Genomic DNA, 23,123 nt, shown 5'->3' with positions numbered 1-23,123 from the left:
CAGATTCATGTCCTCCACCCGTCGTTCAACCCTCACCAGTACAACATCTAACCCTGGCAAGAGCCGCTTCTCCTCCTTGTACGACAGTGAATCAGTGAGTCTTCCTGTCTCTCTCTCTTTAAACTTTAGGAACGTAGAGTCCTCTTGGCTCTCCCACCCCTATGAGGGGCCAGCTCCCGCTCATCCCAGTCAAAGCTGTTCTCTTTCCTGGCACCCCTATGGTGGAATGAGCTTCCCCCTAAAATCAGAACAGCTGAGTCCCTGCCCATCTCCTGAAAACTTCTGAAAACATTTCTTATTAACATTGACTTTGTTGGTAGTTGCTTTATCGAGGACACATTTTACTTGCTATGACTGTGATATGTTGTAGTCTTACCTAGCTTTAAGAGGAATGCATTAACTGTCTGCTAACTGACTAAAATGTACATGTAAATGAGTGCAACATGGAACGTATATCTTTGAATTGTTTGTTTGTTTGTGTGTGTGTGTGTGGGGGGGGGGGTTCTGTCTGTCTGTGTCTCAGGGCCTTACGGAGGCGGAACTCTCCTCTCGTCCGGCCAGTTGTCAGGTGTCCAGTGATGTCACTCAGCTCCACCCTACCTTCTCTCATTGCTCCCTGAAGGTGAAAGGTCGCAACCCAGGGGTGTTTGAGAAAACCGCCTCTGTCCCCCTCTGCCCCTGCTTTCTTCTTCCTGCAATACATCACTGTGAGTTGGAGAATGTGTGTGTGTATCTCGGTATTGAACATATATTTACTGTGTGTTTCACAGTCACAATAGCCCACTTAGCTAAAGCTCCCCACTACTTTCTCTCGCCATATAGGAGATGGGACATGTCAGTTTCTTTATTATAGATGTCTATATTTAATCCACACATACACACACACACACACACACTCATACACACACACACACGCACACACACGATACTCCATTAGTTGTTCTGTAATCTGGTGCTTGTAATCCCCATGTGATGCTTAACATTTACATGCATCTATCACATGACCCACATTGCGCTGTTAGGGTCTTTGTTCTTCTGCATGTGTGTGTGTGTGTGTGTGTGTGTGTGTGTGTGTGTGTGTGTGTGCGTGTGCGTGCGTGCGTGCGTGGTTAGAGAAAGGTTAGGGGAGATGTTTCTACTGTATATGGTCCTAACCCAGTGCCCCAGACAGCACCATATTGATAAGATAATAAAGATATTGTAAGTGTATGAGAGTGTATGTGATAAGGTGTGTGTGTACTCAATTGTGTTAATCGTCATTTCGGCACACCATACACAGCCCTGCCCCAATTTATATTTGCATGTGTGCGTAGCCCTTATGCAACACATAACAATCCACAACATTTAAGCAACACTGTTCTTTCTGAACGTCCATTTTGAACGTCCATTTTTCTAAATGGCACCCTATTGCCTAGTGTACTACTTTTAACAAGAGCCCTATGTAGGGAACAGGGTGGTATTTGGGACAGTGTATTTCTCTGCTGCGCGTCGACTCTATGGTTGTAATGATCTCTCTGGTGTGCCAATACAGATTTTGTTGTGGTTCTGAATGTTGACGAGCTGATTGATGTGTAATGTCTTGTATCGATGAACTGATTGATTTGTTATGTTTTGTATTGAGGAAAATAGCAACTTTTCAGCTGTTATATCATTGAAATATTACTCAAAATCTATGTTCTAAATTATGTGAGGGTTTATTGTAGATTTGTGATGGATGCGTAAAATGGTTTATTTTAGTTGTTTTTATGTATTTTTCTAAACAAATGTATTACTGACAGCTGTGTGTTGGTATCTGGTTGGTATGGACTATTTACCATCAGCAGTGTATGTGAGTGTTGTGAGAAGTTGGATAGAAAATAAAAATTTGCTGATGTGGGATCAGGACTTTGAAAACACATCTTATCATCGGCACAGTGAACAGTACATGTCAGTATGAGGATTAGCATGTGTCTCTCCTCTCTTTATTAACCTGAGTGCAAGTCTCTCTCTCTCTCTCTCTCTCTCTCTCTCTCTCTCTCTCTCTCTCTCTCTCTCTCTCTCTCTCTCTCTCTCTCTCTCTCTCTCTCTCTCTCTCTCTCTCTCTCTCTCTCTCTCTCTCTCTCTCTCTCTCTCTCTCTCTCTCTCTCTCTCTCTCTCTCTCTCTCTCTCTCTCTCTCTCTCTCTCTCTCTCTCTCTCTCTCTCTCTCTCTCTCTCTCTCTCTCTCTCTCTCAATGTGTGTGTACCATCATTGTGTGTGTGTGTGTGTAATGTTTTCTGCCACCGCATGACATGGGCAGAGAGGTATGCACTTTCCATTGTGAATGTGTACACAATATCACAGCCAATCACGACACTGGCGGGTAAGTAATACTGTCAAACAGTGTCATTCCAAAGTGCTCAGGGCAAGCAAATTGGCATGTCCCACTAGTGATCAGCAGAGTTGTAGTGACATATTTAGAGATTTAGAGATGTCTATCTATTATTTTGAATGCTAGAAAGTTGAGTATGTCATATATTGTATACAAATGTATTTCTTTATTGCAAATATGTGTCGCTAAGATTTATGTAATTGCTGCTACCGCCTTAAAATAATTCATTACAAAGGTATAGAAGGACCTCGAGCATTCACACCAGTGGAAACTGTAATTGGGGGAGGGTCTATATTAAAGAATATTATTAGCTAATCACAGCCTTTTAGTATGTCATCAACTTGAGGATCCTATTGTTCATTTGGTCTGTCTAAATAATAAGTGTCCTTGGTGTTACTCTGTTTAAATGAAGGTAACTTACATTGTGAGCAAAATTATTAATCATATCACCTTATGAGCAATCATTTTTAAAGGGTTAATGACCTTAGAGTTGAGCATCTGTGGCCTCAATTTATGAAAATCCTCAATAACCCACAATGTGTCATTGGTGTTACGATCATTAGTGTTACTTACTAATCCTACTGGTGGCACAATGCTATCATAATGGTAAAACATATTTAAAATCATTAAGCTGCCATAGTAGTTGATTAAGAATGGGAAGATATACCCACATTTCAAGACCTACCCCTTTTCACCTTTCTAAGTACACAAAAAAGCATGTACAGTAATCCAACATGTACATTTTGAAATGTAATAGTTGAATGTCCTAACATACTGAGCTGTCAAAAGGTGTTAAAAAAGCTTATTCTTTATCATCTTGTTGATCATGGTGACTGTCTCCTGGTAGAGGTGCTTCTAGGGAATCAGACATCAGACTTCGGTAATGTGTTGCTTCCCCTTTAGAGAGCTGGGAGAGATAACACAGAGAGAGAGAGAGAGAAATAGAAAGAGAGAGTGATAGAAAGAGAGAGTCAAGGAGTGAAAAAGTGATGCAAAAGGATATTGTGACACATTGAGAAGGTGAGATCACAGCAAAACAGACATTAAAAACAGAGAGAGAGAGAGAGAGGAATTGATTGATGCGAGGGACAGATAGAGGTAGAGCTAGGGGAGAATGTGTGGGGCTAAGAGGAGTCTATATCTGTATGTGTGAGTAATGCAGGGTGATCAGAGTGAGGCATGCTGGGGGTAGGATTACAGGCCTTATAAGGCCCCTGTGCCATCCATTCCCGTCTCCGTCTCTGCTCCACTCAGCTATTCTTGTCCCGTCTGTCCCTTACCCTCAACTAAGGCAAGACCTCTCTGACAACACTTTTATACACATTTTAATGCTTTATTCAGGTTTTCAGTGTTAGGTGTATACTAGACTAGCTGTTGTGTGGTTTTAGGTTGAATTCGTTTTGAGTGTGAAGGTGTGTAAGTGTGCATACATGTGTGTTTTTCACACCTGTGTTTGTGTGTGTGTGTGTGTGTATCAGAAGCTTTTCAGCGCCTGCCCTTCCTCCCCCTATCAGGTGTTTGTCCCAACCGTCTGGAAATAACAGGGGGGAGAACTCAGGAACGAGACTGAAGGAGGGGAATCAGAAAACGAGTGCAAGAGGAAAACAAGTACAAAGAGGACAGCGAGTGAAGGAGGAAAGCGCTTTCAGGAGGAAGAAGTGTGTGTGTGTGTTTTATCCAAAGCTGAAGATGGCTACGTACACAGTAACTCTCAATGGCTCCGCGCCATGGGGTTTCAGACTACATGGAGGAAAAGACTTCAATATGCCACTTACCATCTCCAGGGTAAGACACTACGCACTTTACGCTTTTCCTGTGTTAGAGAAACAAACTTTGAGTGTGACAAATAGTGGTTATGGTTCGTTGCTGTGTGTGTGTGTGCGCACGTGCTAAATGTGTGTGCGTGCGTGTAAGTGGCTCTTATGTAATGACATAATGATTGATGACAGATGACGAGGGGTGAGGGATGACCTGCCAGCTAGAGTTCTAAAATACACTTCCTGCCCTCTCTATCACACCCCCCTCCTCTTTCCATCTAGACCTGTTGCTGTAGTTGTGTGTTGTTGCACCTGCCAGTTACAATGACGTATTTCCAGTGGATCTGGAAATGGGAAATAGCAGTAGGGGGAGGAAAGAAGGTTGAGAAGGGAGAGGGCATCAGAGAGGGAGAGAGGGGAGGAGAGGTGCGGTCATGTGGAAAGCTGTGTGTTACCTAAAGCGTCCTGCTGGGCCTCTCAGATGCCAAGTGTGTCTCTAAAGACATCCTCTTTGTCCATCTCTGGTCCTCTTACTATCTCCGGTCAGGTCTGAAGAAAAACAAAGGTACATAATGGTTGGCCCATTTCTCAGACCTGCTGGCTGCTTTGGAGCTGTGAACTCCCAGTCATCTCAACTCTGTCTGTAGTCTGCATCAGCTGCCTGATGCTGTGTGAGGAGAGAGTGTGATCTCTGGATAGTCTGATCTCTCCTCATTACTGTAATGATTTAGCAGATGTGAGGTACATAGCTAGCTAAATAGCCAGCTAGTGAGTGCTAGCCCATTTTGAGACTTTACTTTACCTTCCCTGAAACCTGAAGTGGAGCTGTTCTAGTGTTGATGTTGATGAACATGATGGCTTCTGGAGCATAACGTTTTGTTGTGAATAGAGGATCACACACAGTTTCCCAGTTTCTCCTTGACTGTTTGTGTGTTTCTGTCATGAAGGGGAAAAGCTACAGGTTTTGAGAATCTGGGTTGAGCAGGAAACATGAAATAGAGGCAGACAACAAAGAAACAGTTTTTTATAACATTTATTTTAGAGCATGATTCTTTCCATAACTTTATTTTAAGTTGTACCAATCGCTGTAGTAGCTGACGTGTATTGTGTTGAGTCATCCGCATACATAGACACACTGGCTTTACTCAAAGCCAGTGGCATGTCATTAGTAAAGATTGAAAAAAGTAAGGGGCCTAGACAGCTGCCCTGGGGAATTCCTGTTTCTACCTGGATTATGTTGGATAGGCTTCCATTAAAGAACACCCACTGTGTTCTGTTAGACAGGTAACTATTTATACACAATATAGCAGGGGGTGTAAAGCCATAACACATAGGTTTATCCAGCAGCATACTATGATTGATAATGCCTAAAGCCTCAATGAAGTCTAACAAAACAGCCCGCACAATCTTTTTATCATCAATTTCTCTCAGCCAATCATCAGTCATTTGTATAAGTGCTGTTCTTGTTGAATGTCCTTCCATATAAGCGTGCTGAAAGTCTGTTGTCAATTTGTTGACTGTAAAATAACGTTGTATCTGGTCAAACACATTTTTTCCCAAAATTTTACTAAGGGTTGGTAGCAGGCTGATTGGTCGGCTATTTGAGCCAGTAAAGGCGGCTTTACTATTCCTAGGTAGGGGAATGACTTTTTCCTCCCTCCAGGCCTGACGGCACACACTTTCTAGTAGGCTTAAATTGAAGATATGTTAAATATGAGTGGAAATATTGTCCACAATTATCCTCAGTAATTTTCCATCCAAGTTGTCAGACACCGGTGTATTGTCATTGCTGATAGACAACAATACTTTTTTCGCTTCTTCCACAAAGACATTACGGAATTATACAATGCTTTTCTTTCATAATTTGGTCAGATATACTTGGATGTGTAGCGTCAGCGTTTGTTGCTGGCATGTCATGCCTAAGTTTGCTAATCTTGCCAATGAAAAAATCATTCAAGTAGTTGGCAATATTAGTGAGTTTTGTGATGAAAGAGCCATCTGATTTAATGAATGATGGAGTGGAGTTTGCCTTTTTGACCAACATTTAAAGTTAAGGTGCTCCAAAGCTTTTTACTATCATTCTTTATGTCATATATATTTGTTTCACAGTGTAGTTTCTTCTTCTTTTTATTCAGTTCAGTTACATGATTTCTCAATTTGCAGTACGTTTGCCAATCAGTTGTGCAGTCAGACTTATTTGCCATTTATTTTGCCTCATCCCTCTCAACCATACAATTTTTCAATTTCTCATCATTCCAAAGGAATTTAACAGTTTTTACAGTCATTTTATTGATGGGTGCATGCTTATTAGTAACTGGGAATTATTAGTAATTTCATAAATGTGTCAAGTGCAGCGTCTGGTTGCTTCTCCTTAATAAACCCCACGGACCAACACATATTCTTTACATCAACAACATAGGAATCACTACAAAACTTCTTGTATGACCTCTTATACACTATATTAGGCCCAGCCTTTGGTTTTCCTAGATATGGCTACTATCTTGTGATCACTACATCCGATGGATTTGGATACTGCTTTCAAGCTAATTTCTGCAGCATTAGTAAAGATGTGATCAATACATGTTGATGATTTCATTCCTGTGCTGTTTGTAACTACCCTGGCAGGTTGACTGACAACCTGAACCAGGTTGCAGGCATTAGTTACAGTTTGAAGCTTTCTCTTGAGTGGGCAGTGTGATGAAAGCCAGTCAATATTTAAAATCACCCAGAAAATATACTTCTCTGTTGATATCATATACATTATCAAGCATTTCACACATTTTATCCAGATACTGACTGTTAGCACTTGGTGGTCTATAGCAGCTTCCCACCTGAATGGGTTTTAGGTGAGGCAGATTAATTAACCTGTAGCCATATTACTTCAACGGTATTTAACATGAGATCCTCTCTAAGCTTTACAGGAATGCAGGTCTGAATATAAACGGCCACACCTCCACCTTTGTCTTTTCTGTAGATCTTAAAAATGTATTGCTACCACTATATCATCAAATGTATTAACTAAGTGAGTTTCAGAGATTGTCAAAATATGAATGTCATCTGTTACTAGCAAATTATTGATTTCTTGAATCTTGATATGCTAACGTGGGCTATTTTTAGCACTTTTCTGGGATGCTTGATTGTTTTTATTTAGCAGAGGTGCTCAGGTTATTTATGTTAGTGCAGGGTGAGCTGCACACAGTGGATTTCCTCAGTGCTAAAAGTATAACTCTGGTTCATAGACACATGTTTACTGTGTACAATAGCTGTAGGATCAGCAGAGGCATTCAGGGCAGTTAGAGGGACATGAATTAGGTTACTTACATTGTGTCTTCCAACGCCCCTGGGATAATGTACATTTTCTGAAGTATTGTGACAACTCAGCGACACAATGGTAGGGATTAAATGAGCTGGTCGTGGGTCATTGATAAGTCATTGTCTCAACGCAGATAGTGTCTAGTAGATAGTGCCGTGTGATTTTGACTGGAGGATATGGTTGTGGATGTGATTTTGACTGTAGGCCTGTTCATCACTATTTCCATGTTCTCCAGAGAGATGGAATACATGGTTGTGTCCCATGGCAGAGTAATGAATATTAAGGGATGGATAATAAGACCGTGATTTGTCCGAAAGTTGGTTCTGATGGATGCAGTGCATGCGTGTGTGTGTGTGTGTGTGTGTGTGTGTGGTGTGTGTGTAGCTGATTCAGCATGAGCAGAGCAGGGTGGTGAAATGTTAAGGGAGCAGATGCTGTTAAGGAGAGAAAAATGGTGCTGCTGTGAAGCCATCCTGAAACAACCGAACAATTACTCACACACACAGATGCGGACGCACGCTGAATAAATGAATGAATAAAGGCAGAAGGCGTCACTGAGGAGAAAGAGGAAAAGAGAGAGGGAGCAGCGAAAAGAGATAGATAGAGAAGGCGGGTTTGAGTGGCACTAGCAGGTAGTTGGGGGCAGTTAGGTTAAACAGAGGGATGCAGGAGGCATCAACAGCACTCTTTATTTTTATCTCTTTAACGAGCTGCCTGTAAGCCTATCCTCTATCCCAGTCCCCAGTCCTGTCTCTCTGTCCAAGCCCAGTCCTCAGTCTACCCCATACCTCAGCCTTGTACCCCAGCCCCTACTCTACCCCTGACTCCCTAGTCCCCCCTAGTCCCCCAGTACTCCCTAGTCCCCCAGTGTCACGGCCGTCGTCTAGGTGGAAATGACAGGACCAAGGTGCAGCGTGGTGATTGCACATTTTCTTTTATTTAGAATGTCGCCAACAAAACAAGAAACAAAGAAACGACCGTGAAGCTTACTAGGGCTATAGTGCCACTAACAAAGTCAACTACCCACAAACACCAAAGGAAAAAAGGCTGCCTAAGTATGATTCCCAATCAGAGACAACGATAGACAGATGTCCCTGATTGAGAACTACACCCGGCCAAAACATAGAAATACAAAACATAGAAATAAAGAAACTAGAATGCCCACCCTAGTCACACCCTAGAATGCCCACCCTAGTCACACAAACCAGGGTGTGACACCCAGACCTACTTACTCTGCCCTAAGAGTTGTACAGAGACTGTTGTGCATCCATCTAACTCTGCAAATGTAGCAGACGGTGGTTTGTGAAATTCACTCTTCAGCCTGAAGCGTCGGGGCTTGGGCAATTGAAGAAGGCCTTTTTCAATAGCGCAATGGGTTGGAGCGCTATAGGAGGGCGGTCGCGTGTGTCCTGAATTCAAGTCTCTGTATGAGTTGAATCAGGAGGAAGTGGTACTTGCTAAGCATGCAGCTTGACATCTTTTACAACAACTGTCTGAGCAGTCTGCTCATTCGGTGTTTCTATCAAAGCTTTTCTCTGTGGTGTTTTTTAAAATGAGGAAGTTAGTTCAGATCAGCGTTTTCTGCTACTTTTCTCTAGTTGCTGTTCTATCACGGCCCAGTCATACCACTTTAAAGTTGCGTTTGAAAATGGTGCCCATTTCAATAAAACTATTTTGGATAACAGTTTTTAGTTTTTGTTGTTTTTAGAGGAGTATAGTATACTCAAGCAGTAGAAAACCAGACGTACCAATTTTCTGTATCGGTCAGCATCAGTCGACTTCGACAACTGATCTGACTCCTGCTGTTGTGATTGGTGCGTTAGAAAGCTGTGTTTCTTTTGTGGAGCATCTTGACTCATTGAGGTGTATCCTGTGGAACATGACAGATAGACAGTTGAGTTCTGTTAAGATGTTGATCTGAAACTATTCTGTATGAGTGCTAATACATGTTGATCCATCCTGGTGTGTCCTAGTGTGATGACAGCAGATAACCTGACCGACACTAGGATGATCTACTTTAGATTATCACACTCTGAATATCGACTTTATATACTGAACAAAAATATAAACGCAACATGTAAAGTGTTGGTCCCATGTTTCATGAGCTGAAATAAAAGATCTCTGAAATTTTCCATACACTAAAAAGCTTATTTATCTCAAATTGTGTGTGTGTGTTTGAGCAGAAGTATCCATGTCAGTTTCTCTTACATAACCCTGCCTCTGTTACCCTCTCTCCCCACTGGGCACACACTGGTTGAATCAACGTTGTGACCATGTCATTTGAAGGAAATTATGATGAACTAACGTTGAATCGACTTCTTTGCCCAGTGGGGGGGGGGGGGCTCTCTCTCTCTCTCTCTCTCTCTCTCTCTCTCTCTCTCTCTCTCTCTCTCTCTCTCTCTCCTTCCCTCAGTCTCGCTCCCCTCCTCCTAACTCTTCTTCTTCTGCTTTCTCTCTCCCCCTCTAGATAACTCCAGGCAGTATGGCTGCAGGGGGCAGTCTAGTCCAGGGTGACATCATCACATCGATAGACGGCCTTAGTACAGAAGGCATGACACACCTTGAGGCACAGAACAAGATTAAGATGGCCTCCAATAAACTGGCCCTCACCATGCAAAAGTAAACATACGCACACACACAGGCACGCTCAAATCCACATGGCGCACACGCATGCATGTATAGAAGCACACACACACACGCAGGCAGGCACACACACGCAGGCAGGCACACACACACATTACATTTAAGTCATTTAGCAGACGCTCTTATCCAGAGCGACTTACAAGTACATACATTCATACTTTTTTTTTGTACTGGCCCCCCGTGGGAATCGAACCCACAACCCTGGCGTTGCAAGCGCCATGCTCTACCAACTGAGCCACACACACACACACTAGATCTTAAAATACTTAGAAGATAACATACAAAACTACATAACACATGTAATACTACTTACAAATGTAAATGTCTGTTGTTGTGGCTCTGCACCCAGGTCGAAACGTCCTACCCTTGTTCCCATGGCAACACCCAGAATGGACTCCCCCATGTCAGTTATTCCTCACCAGAAGGTAAACACACACATGCACGCACACACAAAAAAAAGTTTCTGCATTTGAGTGTCTATGCGAGTGTCCTTGAACAAAAGAAGACGGGATCAATTGAAGACTGGAAGGGCTGTGTGTTGGCGCCCACTAGTGTTTCTACTGCAGCTGTAGCTTCCATATTAAAGAGCAGAGGATCAAGCTCTGGCCAAGTCAATGACTGTTTCTGAATGGACAAAGCCATCGATCACGTGACACCATTCATTCCTATGTGAAGACTCAATAGCGCACTGAAGCCAAATGAAGTCGGTTAAGATGCCATCTCATGGAGACATAACATGCGCAGTTTGAGTTACTCCAGGAAGTGTCGTCGCACGCTAGCTCAGTGCTGCCTCCTCTCATTGAGTAACTCAAGTTGAAGGCCAACTGGGATACTGGAGGCTTCCGTTAGCAACTCCATTATCCTAATAACTTCTTCTTGTGCTATTTTAAACCCCCTAGAGGCGATATCTGTGCCCCTGCAGAAATCTAACTATTATAATAAAACAACTTCCCATTAAATCCATCTGTTTAAGCTCGAGAAATATGTTTTTTTGCATGGACTGCGTCTCAATCCACCGCATCCGCTAATGTCGGGCTTCCACATCTGCAGTGAAAAGTGTTAGAGCTACAGGATCAGGAGAAATCCTGAAAATTGATCTTCGCGCAAGCCTGTAGCGTCCGAAAGCTACAAGCTTCCTTGGACTCGTCTGAAGTCAGTACCGCCGATGTGTCAACTTCTGTTTGTATAATGGTTTGGGCCACAAACTATTATGAACCCCACCATCGAAAGGTGAGACGTACATGTTTTGCTCTACGATGCCCACAAGCCTCACAAGACTCGTCTGAAGGTAACCCGGTATCAGTTAAAAAAATTATTGGAAGTACATATGGAAGTACTTTAGCGCAAAGAAATGCTTAAAACCTCTTATGGCTGCAAGCCCGAGGTCGGTACACCTATGACAACATCCCCCACCCCCCCCACACTGATTAGCATCGCTAGCATAGCGTCACAATTAAATAGTAGCATCTAAATATCATTAAATCACAAGTCCAAGACACCAAATGAAAGATACAGATCTTGTGAATAAAGCCACCATTTCAGATTTTTAAAATGTTTTACAGGGAAGACACAATATGTAAATCTATTAGCTAACCACGTTAGCAAAAGACACCACTTTTCTAACTCCATCAGTTTCTTACTCCATCAGGTGCTATCACCAATTCGGCCAAATAAAGATATTGATAGCCACTAACCAAGAAAAAACCTCATCAGATGACAGTCTGATAACATATTTATTGTATAGGATAGGTTTTGTTAGAAAAATGTGCATATTTCAGGTAGAAATCATAGTTTACAATTGCACCCACCATCACAACTCGACTAGAATAAATACACAGAGCAACGTGTATTACCTAATTACTAATCATAAAACATTTCTTAAAAATACACAGCTCACAGCAATGGAAAGACACAGATCTTGTGAATTCAGACAATATTTCAGATGTTCTAAGTGTTTTACAGCGAAAACACAATAAATCGTTATATTAGCATACCACATGTGCAAACGTTACCAGAGCATTGATTCTAGCCAAAGAGAGCGATAACGTAATCATCGCCAAAATATATTAATTTTTTCACTAACCTTCTCAGAATTCTTCCGATGACACTCCTGTAACATCATATTACAACATACATATAGAGTTTGTTCGAAAATGTGCATATTTAGCCACAAAAAAACGTGGTTATACAATGACAAAACTAGCAAAACTAGCCTGAAAATGTCGGGCGCCATATTTGACAGTGATCTTGTCTCATGATTAACTATTCATAAACTTGACTAAAAAAATATAAGTTGGACAGCTATCGAAATCGCTGAATTATGCAATCGCTGAATTACATTTCTAAAATTATCCTTACTGTGCAATACAGGGTTCGCCAAGCGAAGCTATACCAAACAAAATGGCGGAATATGCGTTTAAAATTTTTCGACAGAACAACGATTTATCATCTTAAATATTTCTTACTATGAGGTGATCTTCCATCAGAATCTTGGGCAATGTATCCTTTCTTGGGTCTAATCTTCTTTTGGTCGAAAGATGTCCTATTGTCCGTCGAAATGCCCACTAACGTTCGACCGGTACTGGAAACGTGCCCAAAGCTTCAAAGTGCATCACCAAGAATTGCCTCAAAATCGCACTAAACGGATATAAATTGCTATAAAACGGTTTAAATTAACTACCTTATGATGTTTTTAACACCTATAACGAGTAAAAACATGACCGGCGAAATATTACTGGCTAAACCCAAGCTTGGAAAGAGAGCAGGTCCAACGTACATCGTGCGTCAGGCGCAGCAGGAAAAGAACGGTACATCCGGTCTTTGGCGTTTTATACAGGCTCTGATTGCGCAATCGACTCCATTCAAATTGTCACCTCTTACTGACATCTAGAGGAAGGCGTAGGCAGTGTTTGTAGCATCATAGCCTTCACAGGGACTTATGAACTGTCCTGGGAGCAGGGGCCAAGAATTCTGAAATCTCACACCATATCAGGAAAAGTGCTGTAGAATGAGTTCTGTTCCACTCAGAGACATAATTCAAACGGCTATAGAAACTAGAGAGTGTTTTCTATCCAATAATAACAATAATATGCATATTGTACGAGCAAGAATTGAGTACGAGGCCGTTTGAAATGGGCACCTTAAACAGAGCTACTCAATACTGCCCCTGCAGCCATAAAAAGTTAAATATGGGTAAAACATTTAAAAAATAATTTTAGGACAGACACTCCAAAACGTTCTTCCTTTTTATAAATTATTTGACTGTTTTGCCATGTATTAATATGTTATTCAAAGTGTTTCTATTGGCTAATAGCAGTGAAGCCAAATTCTATGTTTTATCAAATATCTGTTAAAATTCCAAATCGAATAGCTAAATGATCCATGTTATTACTGTCTTAAAACAATTCCATATGTTAGCTTAGTAAAAACCCAGCCCCGGCTCTTAGACCTCAAGGAATTGGTTCAAGGACATACATCTGGTGTATTAGAAGCAATTATTGGTACCGTGATTGGATGTACACAAAGACTGTCATTTCTCCACCATAACGGGGGGGGGGGACGCTAACGCGGTCAGTCTTGAACTTCCGTGGCTTCAATGAAAGGGGGCAGTTGTTCTCCCCTGGGACAAATAGTGAAGAGGATACACCACCCCTATCTATCTATCTATCTATCTATCTATCTATCTATCTATCTATCTATCTATCTATCTATTTACATTTTAGTCATTTAGCAGACACTCTTATCCAGAGCGACTTACAGTAGAGTGCATACATTTTATTACATTTTACATACTGAGACAAGGATATCCCTACCGGCCAAACCCTCCCTAACCCGGACGACGCTATGCCAATTGTGCGTCGCCCCACGGACCTCCCGGTTGCGGCCGGCTGCGACAGAGCCTGGGCGTGAACCCAGAGACTCTGGTGGCGCAGCTAGCACTGCGATGCAGTGCCCTAGACCACTGCGCCACCCGGGAGGCTCTATCTATCTATCTATCTATCTTTTCCCTCATTCCAATCCATCCATCACTCTTTATTTCTTCCTGTCTTTTTCTCCCCATTTTTCTCCCGAGTCCCTCACTCTACCTCTCTTGTCATTAAGGAGGGTGAGCATGTTAAAAAAGAAGTAGAAGAAGAAGAAGAGGTGGAGGTGAAGAAGTTTGGGAGACTATTGTCTAAAAAGCCTGTAGAGCAGACCCCTGCCCTCCGTGCACCCTCTCCTCTCCTTCCCCCCTCCCCTGCCGCTGCAGTGTCCTCGAAGGGACAGTATAACTCCCCCATCAGCCTGTACTCTGTACACACTCTCAGAGAGATGGCCCTGCTGCAAGGCAAGGTTGCAGGAGATGGGGTAGGGGACGCCAAGCTGGGAGGAGAGGGGGCAGACAGCGGAGTGCCATTCCTAGGGTAGGTAGCCTGGGGCCATAATGAAATGGTACCCAGTTCCCTGTATAGTACACTTATTTTGGCCACGTGTTCCCTTTATATTGCACTTCTGTTGACCAGAGCCTCACTGAGTTCTCGATCACCACCTCCGACAACAAAACATCCAAACTAACTAGGAAACAAAACACTCCCTCCTCTCCTAAACACTGGGCCTACTTCCCTCCTCACTCTGTTCCTGTCCCCCCCCCCCCCCCCCCGGCTATCTCCACTCTAGGACAACTTAGGGTATGAGCCGGTGGGGGGGGATCACACATCCCTGCCCCCCTGTGTGCACATTAAACAGGACAGTGATCAAGAATACTCAGAACATTCCGTGATTTTCCTGGAACACATTCTCCTGGCTCACATGCACACTCGCCGCCCGAAGTGGTACCGTGCACACTCTGACACACACCTGGACTGTCTCCAGGTAACACTGCACCACACTCTGTGGATGACGACTACAGTCATTCCGCGGACGACAGGTACTTTAGCTGTTAGGAGTTGATGGCCTTTGAGGGAGCATCGCTGTCACTTCTTTTCTAAACTCAGCTGGGCTGGGGGGTGAAGTTAGGTGGTTGTGCTGATCAGCATATGGTAAACGTGTCCGGTAAAGTGTCGGTAAGCACGGCTGTATTCTCACTGCAGATCCCTGGTTCAGTACAGGCGACCCTCTTTTTGTAAGCTCACACATACACAAACTCGGGAACAGCTGCTTCTCGGCACGTTGGAATGTTCCACTCGGGTTACAATGTATCCCAAGCCTCCATCTCATACAGTATCGCACGCGCACACACACACGCACACGCACACGCACACACACACACACACACACACACACACACACACACACACACACACACACACACACACACACACACACACACACACACACACACACACACACACACACACACACACACACTGTCCCAGGATAGATCCATCTCTATATTCAGCACATGACACATAAGCTTCAACAATTTGTGTAGTGTGTGTGTGTCGGGGGTTTGGGCTGAAAGTAAAAAGACATTTCCGTTCTCTCCAAGAAAATGAACAATAAAGTACTCTTGTTTTTCTTCTTCTGTCTGAGTGTTTGTGCGTACGCTTGTGCATGTCTCTGAGTGTCTATGTACGTGTGTGTGTGTGTGTGTGTCATGTGATTGTGGAGCTTCTGCTCCTGTCAGTTAGTCTGCTGAGTCACAGGGAATCCTGGGAAATATCACAGTTGATGACACCCAACTGCCATTATAAACTGGGTGGTTCGAGCCCTGAATGCTGATTGGCTGAAAGCTGTGGGTTTGACAAAACATTTCTTGTTACTGCTCTAATTACGTTGGTAACCAGTTTATAATAGTAATAAGGCACCTCGGGGTTTGTGGTACATGACCAATATACCAAGGGCTGTATCCAAGCACTCCACGGTGCGTCGAGCTCAGGAACAGCCCATAGCCGTGGTATATTGGCCATATACCACACCCCCTCGTGACTTATTGCTTAATTATAACACACAGAAGGACTCCTATACCTCCTATACCTTACTATCACTCTGGTAATATCTGCTCTCTCCTTCACTCTCTCTCTCTCTCTATCTCTCTCTCTCTCTCTCTCTCTCTCTCTCTCATATTGTTACAGATTATTGCAAACACGGCTGGAAAGTCAGTACCATCTGAATGTGCAGAATTTGCATGAACAAAGTTTAAGAGGTTGTATGTGTGCATGCTTAGCTGCGTGTACTTCGTGAATGGCATCTTGCCCATAGTGTGAGCATTGATCAATTCTCTAGTGATTCATCTTTGTCAGAATCATCCTGCCAGGTTGCTGTGTGTATGTGGCAGACTCCGCTTGCAGTACAAGATAACTCTTAATCAGTCAAGGTTCATGCACAAACACGGATATTGAAAAAATTCTAAAAATCAACTGAGCATGCTAGGAAATATGATAATGATGGGTGTGGTCTTGGTTCAAATTGATGTGTATGAGTTCAGGCCCCTGTATTAGGGAAAAAATAGGGCCTCAAAATAAGGCCTTAAAAAAATATGATAACATAAGGATCTCACTTGGTGAAGTCCATAGGACCAAAAACAGATGAATGCAATGTCTCTGTTACTAACAAATACAGTTAAGGGTGGAAACTACAATTTACTTGAAAGGCACTCTGGGAAATATTTGAATAATGCTTTTTTTAAACTAGGCAAGTCAGTTAAGAACAAATTATTATTTCCAATGACAGCCTACTCCGGCCAAACCCGGACAACCCTGGGCCAATTGTGCGCCGCCCTATGGGACTCCCAATCACTGCCGGATGTGATACAGCCTGGATTCAAACCAGGGATTGTAGTGACACCTTTCGCACTGGGATGCAGTGCCTTAGACCGCTGCACCACTCGGGAGCCCTAAGCATTGTGTTAATTTATCACTCCTCCGGTGTGTATGTGAGTCCACAGACTCCACACTTTCAGTGTTGATTTAACATTCTCTGTGTAAATAGTTTTTATTTAACACTGGAGAATTTGCTGTGTAGACATGCGTTCACAGTATATTCCGTATGGTACTGCACATATATGTGTGTGTGTGTTGATGTGTGCATGTACACATTGGTAGTATATGTGCATTAATAAAGCATCATAACCAACTAGGAGTGCTGAGTGTTTGTGTCTTACAGCCTGTTTCGTAGTGGCTTGAGTTGATTTGGTTTTCCTTGCTAGTCCGTAAAACGTGTCAGAGACATTGTATTTCTTGATCACTTTGTGATCAGGTGAATTTTCTTGAAGTCATGGCTTATGCTCAATATACTAGTCCTGAGGTGACACTATAGACAATGTATTTCAAATCAAATAAATAATAAAGTAGATAATAATTTGTAGAAAAAGGGAAGTCACCTCAATCTGCTTACATTGTAGATAGAGACTAGGTACAAAGTAAGCAGTGATAGTGTGAGAGTGATGAGAGAGACAAACAGGTACTATACAATCAGATATAGTGTACAAGAGAGACAGACAGGTAGTGGTAGTGTACTGGAGAGACAGACAGGTACAATGTAATCAGTGGTACTGTAAATGTACTAGAGTGAGACAGACAGGCAGTTAGCTAAATCATTAGTAGTGTTTATCATATGTGTGCATTACCTTGTAGTGCTGTGCAGTGTGTGAGCCCGCAGATTGAGGAAGGTAAGTGATAACTACTCCTGTTGCACCTCTCACCATCCCTGCACCTTTTTTTCTCTCTTTCTTTTCTCCCTCTCTCCCCTCTTTATATTATCTCCGCCCGGTCGTCTGATTCCCTTACAACCTGTGAACCCAAATATGGATCCCCATTGCCACCTGCCCCCTTCATCGCACAAAACCCAACCAACCCTCCCAAAATGACCATGTACCCACCGGCCATATTGCTCTCCAGTCAGGAGTATGTGCCCAGCTTTAACCCCATAGCTCTGAAGGACTCAGCTCTGTCTACCCATAAGCCCATCGAGGTGCGCGGCCCGGGAGGCAAGGCCACCATCATTCACGCTCAGTACAACACCCCCATCTCCATGTACTCACAGGACGCCATCATGGACGCTATTGCCGGACAGTCACAGTCCAAGGGCCATGAGGGGTAGGAGAGCACACACACAATGCAGAGAATACATTTTGTGTTAAGAGGCGGGTACTCTGTCTGGGTCCCAGTTATCGTCTGTGTCAATCCCATCTTTCTTTCTTTTTTTTTAATCCTTCCTTCCTTCCTTCCTTCCTTCCTTCCTTCCTTCCTTCCTTCCTTCCTTCCTTCCTTCCTTCCTTCCTTCCTCTACAACCCACCAACCAATCAACCACCCTGTGTTGTGTCATCCACCCCCAAACCCCCACCTCGCCCCCCTCTGATCATGTGACCTCAGTGATGATGTACCTGCTGGCTCCCCCCTGGCGTAAGTATCACCCCCGACTCACCCTTTACTCACCGCCTACTCACTCTCCTCTCATATATGATATGTAAATAACGTGTAATAAACTAATAGTGGGCTCATGTTCGGCTTATACGCTGTAAGTCTAATAAACAGTATCAAACTCACATCTGTCTCATATGATATCATCACATGATACATTTGCATATATCATATGGTTCTTGTATTTTTCACATGGCTCTATCCATGTGTCTAGCTATTTTTCTCTCTGTGTGACTGTCTCATTGTCCGTGTGTCCAGTTTCTTGCATCCAGAGGTGAACTGCTGTGTTTCAGGGGTTAACTAAGCTGTTTCAGAATGTTTTCAGGGGTTAACTCTGTTCTGATGACATAAAAGGGAAATTTCTGAGTATCACTGGTCTCCCCCTCCTGTTCTAACCCCCCAAAACACTAGATGATGCTCCTAACCCTACACACTAAAAACAAATGGTTCGATATAGTGACAAATAAGGGTTCTTTGGCTTGTAACCATAGCGGAACCCTTTTTGGTGCTATATGAAACCTTTTTTTGAAGGTTCTATAAAGAACCATGATCATCAGGTTCTAAATGTAATACATGACACAATAATACAAACTATCGAATTTTAACAATATTATATGGCTATTAAACCAGAATTTTAAAAAACTGTTTGGTTCCACAAAGAACCTTTAAGATTGAGAAAGGTTCTTTATAGAACCATTCCACATAAAGGTTCTGTAAATAACCATTACAAAATTATTCTATATAACACCAAAAAAGGGTTCCGCTGTGGTTACAACCCTTTTCGGGGCTATATAGAACCCTTTTTTAGGGTTCTTTATTAAACCTTTATTAAAGGTCCTATAAAGAAAAATACCATAGTTTTTATTTTTGGGTAAAGGAACAAGTTGAATCCGGTGGGTGTGATAGCTCTGAACCAGCTGGGGGACGATGTGTAGAGAATTGAGAACGACTAACTCCAGGGTTTAACAAACTTGGTCCTGTGCAATGTGCACCGAGCCTGTATCCTTCTTCTATCCCCTATGGTCTGCATTCCGTTGACCTCTTTACCGCATCTATGGACTAGTTACTGACACCATGTCCCCTGCCTGCAGTGGTTCCCTGCCTATGAAGGACCCGGTGGTTGACAGTGCGTCTCCAGTCTACCAGGCTGTGATCCAGACACATGATAGAGACGAGGAGATTGCCGAGTGGGCCAGACGGGCTGCCAACTTGCAGTCCAAGAGCTTCAAGATGCTGGCCCACCTCACCGGCACTGAATACAGTCAGTACACCTCTAGTCAACGACCTCTTTCTCTCGCTCTTGTTCTGTCTAGCTCTTATTCTCTCTCTACTCTCTCCTTCCCTCTTCATCTCATGTCTTCTCTGTCTCTGTACTTCAGAGATTTCTCCTCTTCATGTTTTATGTATCCTCACCTCTCTTCTCCCTCTCTTCTCTCCCTTCTCTGTCCTCAGTGCAAGACCCAGATGAGGAGGCCCTGCAGAGGTCGAGGTGAGGCGCGCACGCGCACGCGCACACACACACACACACACACACACTCACAGACACACACACACACACACACACACACACACACACACACACACACACACACACACACACACACACACACACTTTACCCTCCGTTTTAATCTCTCTGTCTTTCTCCCAGGGATAAGTTTGAATCGGAGGTGAAAGGACCTCGCTTCCGCAAGCTGAAGAACTGGCACAACGGGCTCTCAGCTCAGATCCTCAATGTCCCTGAGACTCCCTTCTAATTGATCTGCCAGGTCTATCCTTTATCTTTGGAATGATTAGAATGTTTAGAATGGTTTTTGTTTTTCTTTCTTGTTGGTTGTTTTGCCTCTCCTAACTGATAGGGAATTGTACAAAAAAGAATTTAAGAGAAATTGTAAAAGTGATCATGTAAACACACACTCGCGAACACGCGAACACGGACATGCGCGCACGCACACACGCACACACACACACACACACACACACACACACACACACACACACACACACACACACACACACACACACACACACACACACACACACACACCTATGTACGCATGCTAACAATTAACAAAGATGCACACACAAATACATACGAATGCACGTATACCCACACAATTTAAATGTACTATTATCAATGTGAATAAATATTTTCTTTAAATCAAATTGCCTATGTGAGTGTTGGTCATGTGTCTCATGTGTCTCATGTATCTCTCACTGGTATGTTTCTATCAACATACTGACATAGTCTCAGACACCCGGTGATCAACAGTTGAAATGAGATAGGTAGGGAGACACAGTGCCTTCGGAAAGTATTCAGACCCCTTGACTTTTCCCACATTTTATTACGTTACAACCTTATTCTAAAATGGTTTGAATAAAACAATTTCCTCATCAATCTATACACAATACCCCATAATGACAATGCAAAAAACAGGTTTTGGAATTTTTGGGGAAAATGGATTAAAAATAAAAAACAGAAATACAGTACCATACAAAAGTTTGGACACACCTACTCATTCCAGGGTTTTTCTTTATTTTTCTATTTTCTACATTGTATAATAATAGTGAAGACATCAAAACTATGAAATAACACATAACACATACTGTATGGAATCATGTAGTAACCAAAAAAGTTTTAACCTTTCTAGGACACAACATTCCGCTGAAAAGGCAGCGCGGGAAATTCAAAAATATTTTTTTGAAATATGTGACTTTCACACATTAACAAGTCCAATACAGCAAATGAAAGATAAACATCTTGTTAATCTACCCATCGTGTCCGATTTAAAAAATGCTTTACAGCGAAAACACAACATATGATTATGTTAGATCACCGCCAAGTCCAAAAAACACACAGCCATTTTCCCAGCCAAAGATAGGAGTCACAAAAAGCACAAATAGAGATAAAATTAATCACTAACCTTTGATGATCTTCATCAGATGACACTCATAGGACATCATGTTACACAATACATGTATGTTTTGTTCGATAATGTGCATATTTATATCCAAAAATCTCAGTTTACATTGGCGCCATGTTCAGAAATGCCTCCAAAATATCCGGAGAAATCTAGAGAGCCACATCAAATAACAGAAATACTCTTCATAAACTTTGATGAAAGATACATGTTTTACATAGAATTAAAGATACACTTGTTCTTAATGCAACCGCTGTGTCAGATTTCAAAAATACTTTACGGAAAAAGCAAACCATGCAATAATTTGAGACGGCGCTCAGATAGAAACAACATTTCTCCGCCATGTTGGAGTCAAGAGAAATACAAAATTACATTATAAATATTCCCTTACCTTTGATGATCTTCATCAGAATGCACTCCCAGGAATCCTAGTTCCACAATAAATTGTTGTTTTGTTCGATAATGTCCAGTATTTATGTCCAAGTAGCTACTTTTGTTAGCATGTTTAGTACACATATCCAAACGCTCGTGCAGGTCCAGGCGAACTTCGGACGAAAACTTCAAAAAGTTATATTACAGGTCGAATAAACTTGTCAAACTAAGTATAGAATCAATCTTTAGGATGTTGTTATCATAAATATTCAATAACATTCCAACCGGAGAATTCCTTTGTGTCTATAGAAGTAATGGAACGCAAGTCGATATCATATTCCCTCTCATTCAGCCCCACATCACAGTAGAAGCTTCATTCAACGTTCCACAGACTGTTGACATCTAGTGGAAGCCGTTGGAAGTGCAAACAGATCCATATCCAACTGGGATTTCAATAGGCGATGAGTTGAAAATCGACCAGCCTCAGAATTCCCACTTCCTGTTTGGATTTTTTCTCAGGTTTTTGCCTGCCATATGAGTTCTGTTATACTCAAAGACATCATTCAAACAGTTTTAGAAACTTCAGAGTGTTTTCTATTCAATAGTAATAATAATATGCATATATTAGCATCTGGGACAGAGTAGGAGAAAGTTCACTCTGGGCACGCTATTCATCCAAAGTGAAAATGCTGCCCCCTATCCCTAAAAAGTTAAACAAATCAAAATAGATTTTATATTTGATTCTTCAAAGTAGCCACCGTTTGCCTTGATGACAGCTTTGCACTCTTGGTATTCTCTCAACCAGCTTCATGAGTTAGCCTCGACCGACCCCCCCTCCCGGATCCGGGCTCATCCTCATGCTACTTCCGGGTTGGAGCGAGTAGTCGCATTTCGCTTCGCTCCACAGGTAGTATTACATTTCATTTCATTTCATTACAGTACAACGGTTTGATTTGTTTGATCTTAGCTAGCTACATAGCCGTCTTTGTATCAAAGATAATTGTGTAGCTTAGAGTAATTATCGAGGTTAGCTAGCCAGCTATTTTCGTCCTTCTAACGTAGTCAACACTGCTAGCTAGCCTACTTCACCAGCCAGCAGTACTATATCATTTTAGTCAATAAGATTTTTTGCAACGTAAGCTTAACTTGCTGAACATTCGAGACGTGTAGTCCACTTGTCATTCCAATCTCCTTTGCATTAGCGTAGCCTCTTCTGTAGCCTGTCAACTATGTGTCTGTCTATCCCTCTTCTCTCCTCTCTGCACAGACCATACAAACGCTTCACACCGCGTGGCCGCTGCCACTCTAACCTGGTGGTCCCAGCGCGCACGACCCACGTGGAGTTCCAGGTCTCCGGCAGCCTCTGGAACTGCCGATCTGCGGCCAACAAGGCAGAGTTCATCTCAGCCTATGCTTCCCTCCAGTCCCTC

The 23,123-nt window shown here is 42.6% G+C and overlaps 1 protein-coding gene across 1 annotated transcript; it reads left to right on the top strand.

The window, feature by feature from the left end:
* Positions 1 to 3,869: 3,869 nt before the first annotated feature.
* Positions 3,870 to 20,349, top strand: LOC120029913 (LIM domain-binding protein 3-like). The gene is made up of 9 exons (XM_038975223.1): positions 3,870 to 4,134; positions 9,887 to 10,038; positions 10,412 to 10,487; positions 16,116 to 16,138; positions 17,880 to 18,077; positions 18,355 to 18,384; positions 19,494 to 19,663; positions 19,855 to 19,891; positions 20,052 to 20,349. The coding sequence occupies exons 1-9, from the start codon at positions 4,039 to 4,041 to the stop codon at positions 20,155 to 20,157; spliced, it is 888 nt and encodes a 295-aa protein (XP_038831151.1). The 5' UTR covers positions 3,870 to 4,038; the 3' UTR covers positions 20,158 to 20,349.
* Positions 20,350 to 23,123: the final 2,774 nt, after the last annotated feature.

Source organism: Salvelinus namaycush, chromosome 35 (genome assembly GCF_016432855.1).
Source record: "Salvelinus namaycush isolate Seneca chromosome 35, SaNama_1.0, whole genome shotgun sequence".
Taxonomy (NCBI): domain Eukaryota; kingdom Metazoa; phylum Chordata; class Actinopteri; order Salmoniformes; family Salmonidae; genus Salvelinus; species Salvelinus namaycush.
Note: the sequence above shows the minus strand (reverse complement) of the source record. Positions and strands in the feature narration are given on the sequence as shown.